The sequence below is a fragment of the Odocoileus virginianus genome, chromosome 2, assembly GCF_023699985.2.
Source record: "Odocoileus virginianus isolate 20LAN1187 ecotype Illinois chromosome 2, Ovbor_1.2, whole genome shotgun sequence".
Taxonomy (NCBI): Eukaryota; Metazoa; Chordata; class Mammalia; order Artiodactyla; family Cervidae; genus Odocoileus; species Odocoileus virginianus.
The window spans coordinates 82,240,298-82,255,452 of record NC_069675.1 but is presented as its reverse complement, the minus strand read 5'-3'; the positions used below and the strand labels follow the sequence as shown (position 1 = coordinate 82,255,452).

Sequence of the window (15,155 nt, the reverse complement as noted above, 5' to 3'; positions counted from 1 at the left end):
CCCACATGGTTAAATTTCATTTATTCCATTTGGCTAATTATCTCCCCAGTTGATTTCTGGGGTTTGGCTCATCTTCTAAAATCATCCTCACACTTCAGTTTTAACTCATCTACAAAGTTATTCAACCTGTCACCACTGCCTCAATATAAGTCATTAATAAAATGTTTAATAGGAGAGGAAAGAATTCTAAAAACTGTCCCTGGGGATCTGTGTCCAAGGAACCATTCACACCTTCAACAGTTATTAACTTAGTTTTAAAGCTCTCTACCCATACGCTTATTCAATATTTCTTCAGATATTCACAAGTATGTCAGACTTTTCATATATCTTATAGATATATATTACATCTATTATACTATCTTGATCTACAAGTTCAATAAGCCTATCAAAGAGACAAGAGATGAAAGAAAAAGACAGGTTACTCTGTCATGATGTATTCCTAGAGAAACCCATGCTAGCACACAGTTTTCCTGGTGCTCCAGCAGGAGAATAAAGCACCATTAAGTTAAAAAGAGAATTTGACTCTTATAGTTTAACTATAAGAAAAAGAAAAGAGAAGTTCCATATTCAGGTGATGAAAAAAGAAATTATTACATTACTGTTCCTCATATAATAATATAAATAAAATGTCTGAAATGTCTGCAAACATTTATAAGTATTTCTAGTGCTATCACTTTGCCCTGCAAAGGCAAGTTTTACATTTTCTTTCAAATATTAAAATTTTCATATTAAATGTCACTTAATTAAGCAGAGATGTTATGAATCTGAACATACTAAATAAAAACACAGTAGTTCTGAAAGAATATTAACTACTAAGCAGATCATGTGTGAAGCCAACTTGGTCTTATTCTAAATCCCAGTGTTTTAGAGTTGTAAAAGACCTGGTATTTAGAGTATAATTGTCTCCTTTCATAAATGAAGATACCAATGTGCTTAAGAAATGAAATGATGAAACTCATAAAGCTAATTTTCTGGCATGGTTGGACACAGAAATAAGATTCACTCTAGGGCCACTGACAAATGTTTTACAAAACCACATCATCAAGACAAATAATAAAAAGAACAAAACAAATTCTTTCTTACCAACTGGACTTCACCAAAAGCACCTCTTCCGATAACTTTTACAACATCGTAGTCTTCTGCCTTCATCTGTAAACCTCTAATCTTTTTCACAATTTTCTCATCTACAATAAAAAGATCACCATAATATCAATCACCATATTTATAAACAACATTTTTAAATAATTACCATATTGGTAAACAAATTTGTATTTCAAATATTGGGTTTAGTTTTCAGCTAAATCTATCAGTTTTAAATGCTGTTTAAAAATCTAAGACACATAAACTTTACATCAAAGGATGAAAACTCTACATATAAGACTACCAAAAAAGCAGTATTTAAGCAATGCTGTTTCCAACTCTTGTGTAGCAAGTTAGATGACAGCTAAAACGGTGATGACCCAAGCAATCCTGGAGTACACTCTAAATCATGGCAGAAAGCTGCTACCAAGTTATACAAGGCTAATCTTCATAATGAATTCTGGTAGCCTATTTCTTTGAAAAACATTAATCACATATTGTAGATTTGATAACTACAGGTAAGTTTTTAATTAGGAAAATAGCCCAGACTCTGATAATTCCAAATTAAAAAGCTTACTGTGTTCACATGAAGTGTACACAATTATTTTGAGAATTTCTAATTCTCAGAATTCAATTCATTCACAACTTCACTGCAACATCAATACTGCTAAATATTAAAAGTTATTAAAAGTTACCACATTTATGGCAATAATTGTTATCACATTATCTTTCTTTAACTAGACTGAAATATCTACATTTAAACAAACATAAAGCTCATTTAGTCTTCCGGGTAACGTAAAGCTAAGTCTTCAGTTTAGTTTAGTCTCACAGTCATGTCTGATTGCAACCCCAGGGATTACAGTAGCACACCAGGCTTCCCTGTCCATCACCAACTCCCAGAGCTTGCTTGAACTCACGACCATCGATTCGGTGATGCCATCAACCATCTCATCCTCTGTCAACCTCTTCTCTTCCTGCCTTCGATCTTTCCCAGCATTAGGGTCTTTTCAAATGAGTCAGTTCTTCACATCAGGTGGCCAAAGGATTGGAGCTACAGCTTCAGCATCAGTCCTTCCAATGAATATTCAGAACTGATTTCCCTTTGGACTGACTGGCTGGATCTCCCTGCAGTCCAAGGGACTTTCAAGAGTCTTCTCCAACACCACAGTTCAAAAGCATCAATTCTTTGGTGCTCAGCCTTCTTTATGGTCCAACTCTCACAACCATACATGATGACTGGAAAAATCATAGCTTGGACTAGATGAACCATTCTTGCAAAGTAATATCTCTGCTTTTTAATATGCTATCTAGGTAGGTCATGGTTTTTCTTCCAAGGCGCAAGCATCTTTTAATTTCATGGCTGCAGTCACCATCTGCAGAGATTTTGGAGCCCCAGAAAATAAAGTCTGTCCTTCTTTCCATTGTTTCCCCATCTATTTGCCATGAAGTGATGGGACCTGGTGCCATGATATTAGTTTTTTGAATGCTGAGTTTTAAGTCAGCTTTTTCACTCTCCTCTTTCACTTTCATCAAGAGGCTCTTTAGTTCTTCCTCACTTTCTGCCATAAGGGTGGTGTTATCTGCATATCTGAGGTTATTGATATTTCTCCCGGCAATCTTGACTCCAGCTTGTGCTTTCCATTTCACATGATGTACTCTGCATATGAGTTAAATAAGCAGGGTGACAATATGCAGCCTTGACATACACTTTTCCAATTTGGAATCAGTCCGTTGTTCCAAGTCTAGTCCTAACTGTTGCTTCTTGACCTGCATACAGGTTTCTTAAGAGGCAGGTAGCGTGGTCTGATATTCCCATCGCTAAGAATTTCCACAGTTTGTTGTGATCCACACAGTCAAAGGCTTTGGTGTAGTCAATAAAGCAGAAGTAGATGTTTTTCTAGAATTCTCTTGCTTTTTCTTTTTCAAGCTAACTCTCTTAGCTTACTGAAAAAAGCAAGCTAAGTTTAGATTTATTAATATTAGCTGAAAGCTTCTCTTGGAACTGTCATAAATGACCTGTTTTGAAAATGCTAAATAGTCTTAATTTATACAAAATTTTGAACTTTACCTATTTCACATACTTTAATTGGTTTTCCAATTTTGGTTTGAAAATAAAGGATATTAGTATTCAAATACATCAGGTGGCAAACTAAAAATATTTAATGATTTAAAAGTTTGTGGACTGTAATGATATTAAACATAAATCTCTCATCAAAAGTAGAGTTATGTGATCACATATGAAGTTTACACATACTTACATCTATTTAAGAAATTATCTATATTTTTGTTTTTCCTCAAAGCAGGAAAATCCAAATCAAGGACCAAAGAATTTAAGCCATCCTGTTTAACAAAAAATAAACAGAGGGAAAAAAAGTTATTACAATTTTCAATCATTCAAGACAAAAAGCCTTTAAATTTTACTGTGCTACTCTCACTAAATAAATGTCGATCCACTTTGATCTGAAATTGCCCAGTCCAATAGCTTTAAATAGTTTCCTAACTTCTGCCAGAGAATATTAGGGTTGATCCTATCATATTTTCCACTGTACTTTTAGCCAATAGAAAAAGGTCATTTTAAAATGTACATCCACTATTATTTCTTGTGAGTCAGGTATTTTTTCTCTCTTTGAATGTCCAGTAAAGTTTTACAAAGCTTTTAACTTTAAGAAATATACCTAGAATAAGTTTTAGTTCCCATTCATTCAACAAGCATTAATTGTGCGCCTAGTGCATGGAAAGAAAAGAAAATCTAAAAATAAGTGAGACACTAAACTATCCTTACCCTCAGGAAAGTGAGGTTCAAAACTAAATTTCCCTTAAAAACATGAAAACAGGATGAGGCATTTTCAGGTTTCTATTTTTTTCTTTAAGTTTTCTGTATTTTCTAGACTTTCTACAAGCATGCATTAAATTCATAATCAAAATAGGAAAAAGTACATATATGTAACTTGGTGAGAGTGAAAAAAACTAGTAAGAAACAAACCAAGTCAATGGAGGGGATATGCTTATGAAGGAAACAGTATTTCTAAAACACTGGGCCATATATTGCTTCACCCCCAAGTAACTCCGAGGAAGGCAGAAAAAGACATATTCTCATTTAAAAAAGAAAAAAATTACAGTTTAGAAAGATTAAGCCACTTTGGCAAGCCCAAGGTCTTGCTATTAGAAAATGATGTAGCAAAATACTTCCTAAGTCTTAGAGGTTCAATATACTTAACTCATCTCCCTCATCTCAACCACCAGTGGAAGCTTGGAAGGGTAAAGAAGAAGCTAAAGGATTGCAGAAAACGAAATGGTAATAAAGAGAGATTTTAAGGATCTGGGTAGGAAGAAAATGTGGGGGAAATCACATGGAAAACTTAGAAAGGAAACTTGAATTTTTACTTTACTAATTCTAGAAAAACTGTACATATTATGTTTATTTACAAGTAATATTTCATATTTTCAATTTCTGTTCTTTAAGAAACATGTCAACACTTTGTGAAAATATTCTATAGAGAATGGTGTAGAGGTGGTAACAGTAAGCCATAAATATTTTTAATCACAATGAACACTATCTACATCCCACTGATATCATTAATGCAGATACACTGAAACGATAGTGATTCTTTCCAACTGAAAGAAAATAATACATTAAAAATTAACATACAAAGTCCAGTCAAGTTGATACTGTTACATTCACATTTTGACACCCTCCCTCCATCCTCAACCCACAAATTCCCTCTCAAGGATAGCTGAACTATTTTTCATACTAGCATTTTAGCATACTAGGCTATTTGTAAGTACCAAAATATCAATATATCTTCGTTGGTATAATTTTGATATTTTAATAAGTTTAAAATGCAAGATCTGATCACATATTTTTAGATATATCCAGATTTATACTCTGTGTTAACATTTCAAATCAAAAAGGGTACATTCATTTGAAAGGTCCTCTGCTATAGGACCTCAATTAATCTCCACAAAGAAGAAAACATTTAAATTGATAGGCAGAAGCTTCTATTAACAAGAATATTCTCCTCTAGTTCAGACTTTCCCAAGAAACATAATTTGTACACTTCATACTGTCTCCATGTACATATAATGAAGACAAAAGAAAACTTTCTTTGAAACAAAACTACAGCTTGACATCAGTAAAAGGACTGAATCCTTGCTTACCTTACAGCCTCCCCAAAAGTCATCACAGAGAGATGGAGTTCCACAAAGAATAAACAAACAGGAAAAAAAACTGGAAATAGTTTATAAATATTTTCCCATAATATCTCCCACTAGTGTATAGAGTCAGAGCTTTTTCAGCAGCTGGAACACGTGAGCAGTAGCTCAACTCAGTGGTAATACTATTTTGTTTGTAAACCATTCTTTGAAGATCAAATATTATTTCATTTGCACATTAAGGGGTTTTTTTTGGTAGCATTTATTTTTGAATAATACTAATAGTTTAATTTGCTAATAATTTACATCAGAAGAGATTGCAGGGGTAAATACATTTACATTTATACTTCTACATTTATAAATTTCTACACTTGAAACTTATTCTACTTAGTACTATTTTTAAGAAACAAATACTGAATTATTAAAAGATACCAGTATTTTCAGTATATGAAAATGATGCTGAGATCAAGTTGCTCCATTAGCTCAAGACTTGATTAAAACCCTATGTCTATATCATCCTCGTTAAGCAGTTCCATATAATCCTTAGGAGGTCATTTTTTTTAACACTGATTCTTAGAAAGTGATACTAAAACTGAGATAAAGAAAGTTTAAAAAATAAAACATATTAAAGAAAAGCCTACAATCAAAACTTCAAAGCAATGAAGAAAATTAACACTATTTGTCTCTTTCCCTACTTTCAAATGCATAGAAATGACAGGAGAGATTTAAAAGTTGTAGCCCCACTAAAAGTGGGAAAAAAACACCATCACCACAAAGTATTCAAGAATGAGAAAGAAAAATGTCAAGCAATAAGTAGAAGCTAAAGTTGCAAAGATCTACTGGATTTCAGTGCAGAGAGCAGTAAGACCAAAGACTGAGAATTAAAAGAACCCAATGGACAAAATGTTTCCTCAAGATCGATTACTGGGAAAACAATAGCTGGAGTGAAAAACCCCAGCTCCAGCTCCTAAAAGACATTTAAAAAAAAATCTTACTGTCCAATTTTTATATGAAATTGCATAAGGAGGAACGTCAGACATAGCTTTCAAATAAATCTTAAGCTAAGCCCTCAGAGCATGCCCACTTACCAGATCTCCCATATTTCTAATATCTTTGGCTAATAATATGGGAATCAGCTCCAGTACTGACTTGGGTTTTCTGCATGTAGAAAGTTAGCAACACAGGAAGGTAGAGAGAAAAGTGATTTATCCTACTGTCTTTCTGAATAAACAGATACAGGTCAACATCCAATTTTTCTCATTACAATTACTACGGCAGGAGAAAAAAATATGTATAGAACGACCTATTTTCCTAACTTTTCCTGAACACAAATAATAGAATGGGAAAGACTAGAAATCTCTTCAAGAAAATTAGAGATACCAAGGGAACATTTCATGCAAAGATGGGCACAAAAAAGGACAGAAATGATAAAGACATAACAGAAGCAGAAGAGATTAAGAAGTGGCAAGAATATAGAGAACTGTACAAAAAAAGGTCTTAATGACCTAGATAACCACAATGGTGTGGTCACTCACCTAGAGCCAGACATCCTGGAGTATGAAGTCAAGTGGGCCTTAGGAAGCATTACTACAAACAAAAATAGCGGGGGTGATGGAATTCCAGCTGAGCTACTTAAAATCCTAAAAGATGATGCCGTTAAAGTGCTGCACTCGATATGTCAGTAAATTTGGAAAACTTAACAGTGGCCATAGGACTAGAAAAGGTCAGTTTTCCTTTCAATCCCAAGGAAAAGCAATGCCAAAGAATGTTCAAACTACCATACAATTGCACTCATCTCACATGCTAGTAAAGTAATGCTTAAAATTCTCCAAGCCAGACTTTAGCAATATGTGAACCATGAACTTCCAGATGTTCAAGCTAGTTTTAGAAAAGGCAGAGGACCCAGATATTACATAGCCAACATCCACTGGATCATCAAAAAAGCAAGAGAGTTCCAGAAAAACATCTATTTCTGCTGGACTGCTTGACATCTATTTGACTATGCCAAAGCCTTTGAACTGTGCGGATCACAATAAACTGTGGAAAATTCTGAAAGAGATGGGAATACCAGACCACCTGACCTGCCTCTTGAGAAACCTGTATGCAGGTCAGGAAGCAACAGTTAGAACTGGACATGGAACAACGGACTGGTTCCAAATAGGAAAAGGAGTACATCAAGGCTGTATATCGTCACCCTGCTTATTTAACTTCTATGCAGAGTACATCATGAGAAATGCTGGGCTGGAGGAAGCACAAGCTGGAATTAAGATTGCTGGGAGAAATATCAATAACCTCAGATATGCAGATGACACCACCCTTATGGCAGAAAGTGAAGAAGAACTAAAGAGCCTTTTGATGAAAGTGAAAGAGGACAGTGAAAAAGTTGACTTAAAGCTCAACATTCTGAAAACTAAGATCATGGCATCCGGTCCCATCACTTCATGGGAAATAGATGGGGAAACAGTGGAAACAGTGTCAGACTTTATTTTTCTGGGCTCCAAAATCACTGCAGATGGTGACTGCAGCCATGAAATTAAAAGACATTTACTCCTTGGAAGGAAAGTTATGACCAACCTAGACAGCATATTAAAAAGCATAGCCATTACTTTGCCAACAAAGGTCCGTCTAGTCAAGGCTATGGTTTTTCCAGGGGTCATATATGGATGTCAGAGTTGGACTATAAAGAAATCTGAGTGCTGAAGAATTAATGCTTTTGAACTGTGGTGTTGGAGAAGACTCTTGAGAGTCCCTTGGACTGCAAGGAGATCCAACCAGTCCATCCTAAAGGAGATCAGTGCTGGGTGTTCATTGGAAGGACTGGTGTTGAAGCTGAAACTCCAATACTCTGGCCACCCGACTCGAAAAGCGGACTCACTGGAAAGACCCTGATGCTGGGAAAGATTGAGGGCAGGTGGAGAAGGGGACGACAGAGGATGAGAAGGTTGGATGGCATCACCGACTCGATGGACATGGGTTTGGGTGGGCTCCGGGAATTGGTGACGGACAGGGAGGCCTGGCATGTTGCGGTTCATGGGGTCGCAAAGAGTCAGACACAACTGAGCGACTAAACTGAACTGAACTGGATCATAGAAAAAAGCAAGGGAATTCCAGAAAAACACCACTGACCACGCTAAAGCCTTTGACTGTGTGGATCACAATAAACTGTGGGAAATTCTGAAAGAGATGGGAATACCAGACCACTTTGTCTGCCTCCTGAGAAACCTGTAAGCAGATCAAGAAGTAACAGTTAGAACTAGACATGGAACAACGGACTGGTTCCAAATTGGGAAAGGAGTATGATAAGGCTATATGCTGTCACCCTGCTTATTTAACTTTTATGCAGAGTACATTACGCAAAATGCTGGGCTGGAAGAAGCACAAGCTAGAATCAAGACTGCCGGGAGAAATATCAATAACCTCAGATATGCAGATGAAACTATCCTTAGGGCAGAAGCAAAGAGGAACTAAAGAGCCTCCTGATGAGAGGGGAAAAGGAGAGTGAAAAAGCTGGCTTAAAACTCAACATTCAAAAAACTAAGATCATAGCATCAGGTCCCGTCACTCAATGGCAAATAGATGGGGAAATAACAGAAACAGTGAGAGACTTTATTTTCCTGGGCTCCAAAATCACTGTGGACAGTGACTGCAGCCATGAAATTAAAAGATTCTTGCTCCTTAGAAGGAAGGCTATGACAAACCTAGACAGCATAATTAAAAAGCAGAGACATCACTTGCCTGACAAAGGTCTGTATAGTCAAAGCTGTGGTTTTCCCAATAGTCATGTACAGATGTGAGAGCTAGACCGTAAAGAAGGCTTGAGTGCCCAAAAACTAATGCTTTCACACTATGGTGCTGGAGAAGACTCTTGAGGGCCCCCTGGACAGCAAGGAGATCAATCTTAAAGGAAATCAACTCTGAATATCCATTGGAAGGACTGATGAAGAAGCTGAAGCACCAATACTTTGGCCACCTGATGCCAAGAGCTTACTCATTGGTAAAGACCCTGATGGTGGGAAAGACTGAGAGCAGGAGGAGGAGGCGACAGAGGATGAGATGGTTGGATGGCATCACTGATTCAATGGACATGAGTCTGAGCAAACTCCAGGAGATAATGAAGGACAGGGTTAGTCTGGTGTGCTGCTGTCCATGGAGTCACAGAGTCAAACACAACTGACTGACTGGACAACAAGTACGAATAAGAATCTCTTGTCAATCAATTTAGACACGCTAGTATCACTGGTTTAAAAGGAAAAAGAAAATTACTTAAAAATACTGAACATAAAATCATCCTTAACTGGAACTCACAAATAGCCATAATTTCTCCTACACTCACTGGGGGGCTTTCCTCATAGCTCAGTTGGTAAAGAATCTGCCTGCAATGCAGGAGACCCAGGTTTGATTCCTGGCTCAGGAAGATCCCCTGGAGAAGGAAATGTCAACCCACTCCAGTATTCTTGCCTGGAGAATCCTATAGACAGAGGAGCCTGGCAGGCTACAGTTCATGGGATTGCAAGAGTCGGACATGACTTAGGGACTATACCACACCACCACACTCAATGGGAGAAGTTAACAAAACAAACACATATCTGAACTTTATCCTGAGAACTATTTTCCATGGCCAATACCTCTATATACTTCTACCCCGAGACCCAGAACTATATACGCAAGGTTCCACCAAATATCCAATAGACCTCAGAAATCTCCCAAGTTGAGTAAATGTACTCAATGGGAATATATACGATGATCCACTGAAGTGCAAGAAGAAAATATTACAATTTTGCATATTTAACCTTAAAATGGTTTTGTTTAACAAGGGGGTTTTCAGTAACATCTCACTCTTGTTAGCTTTCATTGAATTGTGACATACTACAGCTTACGTGTAGTGAGACTTTTTTTTTTAATTTACTAGTAGAAAGGTTACCAAGCAGCTTAAAAAGCATTCCACTTTGGGGTGTAGACATATGCCAATGTCAAATTGTACAATTTATTGTATATCAATTACACCTCAAAGTGACTATAATGGATATAATCACAGATTTAAGATAATACCAAAATGCAATTTGTACAAACTGAGAAAAAAAAATGGCAATTTAATAACTCACCTACTCCTTATATAAGCTCTTACTGCCCAAATTATAAGGCTAAAAATAATACAAGCTAATCATATCACTACCCACAAAGTTAAAAATTATCTAAAGGCTATTTGAAATACAGTGCTACATCCATAATCATTAATGATGAATAAATAATACATACTGCTATAATCTGAATTTCTGTAACATAAATTATCCTATATGCAAGTGGAAAATAAGGAAATAATTCAAATATTAAGTAAAATATGTGATTTTTTTCCAGGTTGGTAATGTCTTTAAATGATAGGCAAGTTTCCTCAAAACAGAAAGCCTTAGCAATACAGGATGACATTAAGAAAAAAGCCAAAAATGATGTAGAAATGCCTTACTGAAGTACAAATAAATAGCAGCTTCAAAAACTCTTACACTCATGACATTAAGCTACCTAGTAAGTTTACAAGTGCAGATGAAAAAGCTGAGAAGACATAAATCCCAAAGAAAAAAGCTCAAGCCTCAGGGTTTAAGGCTGCAGACACTCAAATATCTGTGACTGTTGATTACTGCTTTTTGAAATATTTTTGTTACCATTTTAATTAAAATTTGTATAGGTTCTACACAGTCTGTTCCTACTCTATTATTCTCATAAGCCCTGTTAGTTATGGTACATGGTTTCAGCAGAACACAAAGCTTTTCAGGAATTCATATTTCACGTTAATGACAAAACAAAGCCAAAGCCACCCCAATTTAAAACCTAAACAACAGTAACATGAAAAAAAAACTCTATAATTACTTGCATAATATTTACCTGTGTTCTACCCAGCACTTAATCAATTTTCATTAAACTTAACGATAAATGCTTGAAAGTCTCCTGTATTTTAGTTTTAACTAGTTTTTAAAATTATTTTTAACTTTTTTACTAAAATAAAAAATAATTTTTGTTAGTTTCTTTCACATCAAAAACAATTTTTTTTTTTTTTTAAATTCAGACACCACTGGGAAACACTGAAATTTTTTAATGGCTGAAATGTACGAAAATATGGTAAAAAAAACAAACCAAAAAAACCCTAAAATCTATTTTCTTGAGAGCAAGTGAGAAAAGAAGAAAAACTCTCTGGAAGAACAACTTGCTACGGGAAGGAGTGTTTTTGAAAAGGATATGTCTGAAATCATAGATAATAAGATGCTTGGCCTATTAAAATTGTTTTTTTCAACTTTCACATCCATGTTTTTAAAACTTGCAAACATAATTTTCTGACCCAGTTAAAGATGTTCAGCCATGTGTTTAAATATAAAAATAAATTATTTCTGATTTATTTTCAACAACTAGCCTCCAATCAGAGAAAGCAGAAATTTACGAACCAAATTACAACAATCAATGAGCAGTGTAACTGGTAGGCAAAACCAGAAAGTGAGTCTTGTGACTTAACAGCTGCAGCCACTGATGCTCTGTGCTTCTTCCCTTTGTGTCCATGTGTCTCTGTGAAATTTAAAGTATCCTGTCACAGTCCTTAAAAACCCAGTAGCAAAATAAACTGAACTTCAAATCTAATCATCAATTCACTGTACCAACATGAAGCCAAAAATTTTTAATGCAATTAAATACATTTAACTTAGTGAGAAAGATTTTTGCAGTGTCATAAAATTATCTCACAAATATGCTTATATATTTAGCTTTTACTTTTGAATTCATTTTATGTGTATTTTATAATGTACATAGTATCTTAAAACATGTACACAAATTATAGAAAAGAATACCTGAAGATATTTCAAAACTATTCTACTGAAGGAATACAAGATTAAAATTTAGAGATGACAAATTCCTTAAATGTCAAAAATTTTTTTATTATTCTTAAAGGTAAACATTTTAACATATCCAAAACAATTCATATTTTCTTGCTCAAAAATCATCTACTCTGTTTCTAATAAGCAGTGCTATTTTAAGTAAGTCTGATTCAGAAATTCTTTTCTTACTCCCTCACATCAGGTCATTCCCTCTGTATGGCTGATACTTGTTCTAAGGTCTCATGGGTGCTCCCTTCTCCATTCCACTCCCCACTGTGCTTTGCTCAGATTCTGATTTATTACCTACTAACTAGTTTCCTTGCCTTTAATCACCCACTGCTCCTGCCCCTCTCCAATCTACTACTGAGCAGTCCAGTCTTTCTGAAATTTAAATCTGCACCTTTCACGTCCTCCTTAAAATTATTTGACAGCTTACAAATCCTTAGAAAAGTCTAAAACCTTTAACTAGCATTCAAAATTCTTTGCCATCTGGCCCCACTAGCCTTCTCCAATCTTATTTCCCATTATTCTACTACTTTTCATTTCTATTTGCTCTAGATTTGTACTGTCCAATATAGAAGCCACTGGCTATATGTGGCCATTGAGCACTTGAAATGTGATAGCCTAAATTGAGATATGCTGTAAATATAAAATACAAACTGGATTTCAGACTTAGTACCAAAAAGAAAATGTAAAGTATCTCATTAATAATATTTAATATTGATTACACGCTAAAATTATATTTGGGTTATACTGGAATAAATATGTTATTAACATTAATTTAATCTTTCTATTTTTTAAATATGGCTACCAGTAAAATTTGGGCTTCCCTTATAGCTCAGTTGGGAAAGAATCTGCCTGCAATGCAGGAGACCCGGGTTTGATCCGGGTCTGGGAAGATCCCCTGGAGAAGGAAATGGCAACCCACTACAGTATTCTTGCCTGGAGAATCTCCTGGATAGAGGAGCCTGATGGGCTACAGTCCATGGGGTCACAAGAATCAGACATGACTTAAGTGACTAAATCACTACCATCACCACCACCACCAGTAAAACTTAAATTTTATATTTGGTTCACATTATCTCTGTTTGATAACAAAAACAAAACAACAAAATTTTTTTTGTTGCCTAGACCAACAAAATTTTCACACTGATCTTTCTACCCTCAAAAGTTTGCTTATATCAGTCTTGTACCACAGAACATTCAAAACTTACTAATAACTTGTCAACCATGTACCATGACTGAGTACTAAGCATAAGAAAATGTTCTGCATGATCATCCCTACTTGCCAAATCTTACGTCTGCTTCAAGACCAGTTCAATTGGTACTTATTTCCATGACACCTTCTTCCTTGATATGCCAGGATAAAAATTTTCCATCTTCCAAACTTTGACACATCACATGTTCTTCAGTGAACATGTCACTTTTTACTTAAAATATTTTTCTATACACTGCTTATCACATCTATTAAGCTATAAATTCTTTAAGTACAGAATTTGTCAAATTTATTTGATTCCTCTAATGCTTCTACCATAAAACTTTACATAGATAGAGTATGTTCTCAAACATTAAACCAGATATCAAACAAGATGACTGGTGATACAATTACCTAATATTAAGTAAGTTACCCTTACTAAAGCAAGAAAGCAGGTATGTGTGTTAGTATTATTTACACAGATATGCAATTCAATTATTGAACTTCTTTTTATGACTGATTTCTTTTACCTTCCTAATCTAGTTGAAACCTTATTTGTTCCCTTGATGACACTACTTACCATAACAGCCTTCCCAAATAGTAGAAGTCTGCAAGGTGGGATAAGTGTCCTCTTTGCTCCGAGCAGTCAATCTTAGATCACTCTTCCTCTTTCCACAAACTTGAACCCCATCATCAGCCACCCACCACCCCTTCTTGTGAGCATCCCTGCCCACTATCACTAACCCTCAGTCTCTAAAGATTTTAGCTCTTTGCTGACTGTCAGACTCTCTAACACTCTCTAATCCTGTCAAAATTCTTGGTGATGTCATTATACTACTAGATATCCTAACACCTATTGATGCCTGTGGTCTCCTTAACCTAATCATTATCAGTAACTGCAACATCTCATAATTTCAACTTTAAACATCCTACTCATTGACTACCAGCTTTTTCTAATACTTCAACAATCTTTTGGCTCAAGAGGGACCTTCAATCCAGATCCTATCATTTTCCACTGTCTTTCATCCTCCCCACTCTTACCCCATCACTCTCACTTAGAACCTCCAAGGACTTCCATCTCATTGAGAGGAAAGCACAGATTCCCTGCTATAAGCTATGAGGCTCTTTATGACCATACTTCACCCACTTAACTGGTTAACTCTCAAGCCTCACCTCCTGTTACTTCCATTCTTATTCATGCTACTCCAGCCACACTGGCCTTCTGAAGGTTGTGAAAATGACAACAGGGGCCCCACACAAGGTGGAAGTGGACACAGAGCAGGGAGGCAGCTCAGTAGCTGCCAGGGCCTTCACAAGAAGGTATGCCTGAGCAGCATCACAGTTCTGCGGAGGTGGTGAGCTGGCTATGTACAAAAGAAAGAGCAAATCAATAACTATATAGTAATAGGAACCAGCTTTTCATTTTGGGAGAAGAGGTGCAAATATGAGATGGGGGAAGAGTTAGAATGAAAGCATAGTATTGAGAGAACTGGAGGCATCAGTGTAAATTCATGATTTTCAATATATAAAGACATATGAAAATATATATGTTGATGGTTGACCTGCTCACTGCAAAGGTCTGAGTATAGTAGCCATGAGCAATCTCAATAGCCATGAGTCCACCTACCACCCAGAGTCTTAAAACACTCTTCTCCACTAAAAAAAACATTAGGGCTCCTCAGAGAAATAGCTGATCCCAGGAGTAGAGCAGGAAAAATTTTAGATGAGCCTATAGAACCTTATGCCAAAAGTAAAAAGACGCACAGGTGATAAAACTGCATAGATCTATACCTATGCATTGTATTGATGCAAATATCCTGATTTTGTTAATGTACTACAATTATCTAATGAGGAAATTAGGTGAAGGGTACACA

At 35.8% G+C, this 15,155-nt stretch overlaps 1 protein-coding gene across 1 annotated transcript in view; it reads right to left on the bottom strand.

Annotated features, from left to right (window-relative positions):
* Positions 1–15,155, bottom strand: part of ROCK2 (Rho associated coiled-coil containing protein kinase 2) — a 133,302-nt gene that overhangs the window by 82,677 nt on the left and 35,470 nt on the right. The window contains exons 2-3 of the mRNA XM_070451592.1: positions 3,339–3,420; positions 1,084–1,184 (exon numbers count right to left, since the gene is read on the bottom strand). Of these exons, the coding sequence (XP_070307693.1) occupies positions 1,084–1,184; positions 3,339–3,420 (183 nt within the window). The remainder of the gene's footprint in view (positions 1–1,083; positions 1,185–3,338; positions 3,421–15,155) is intronic.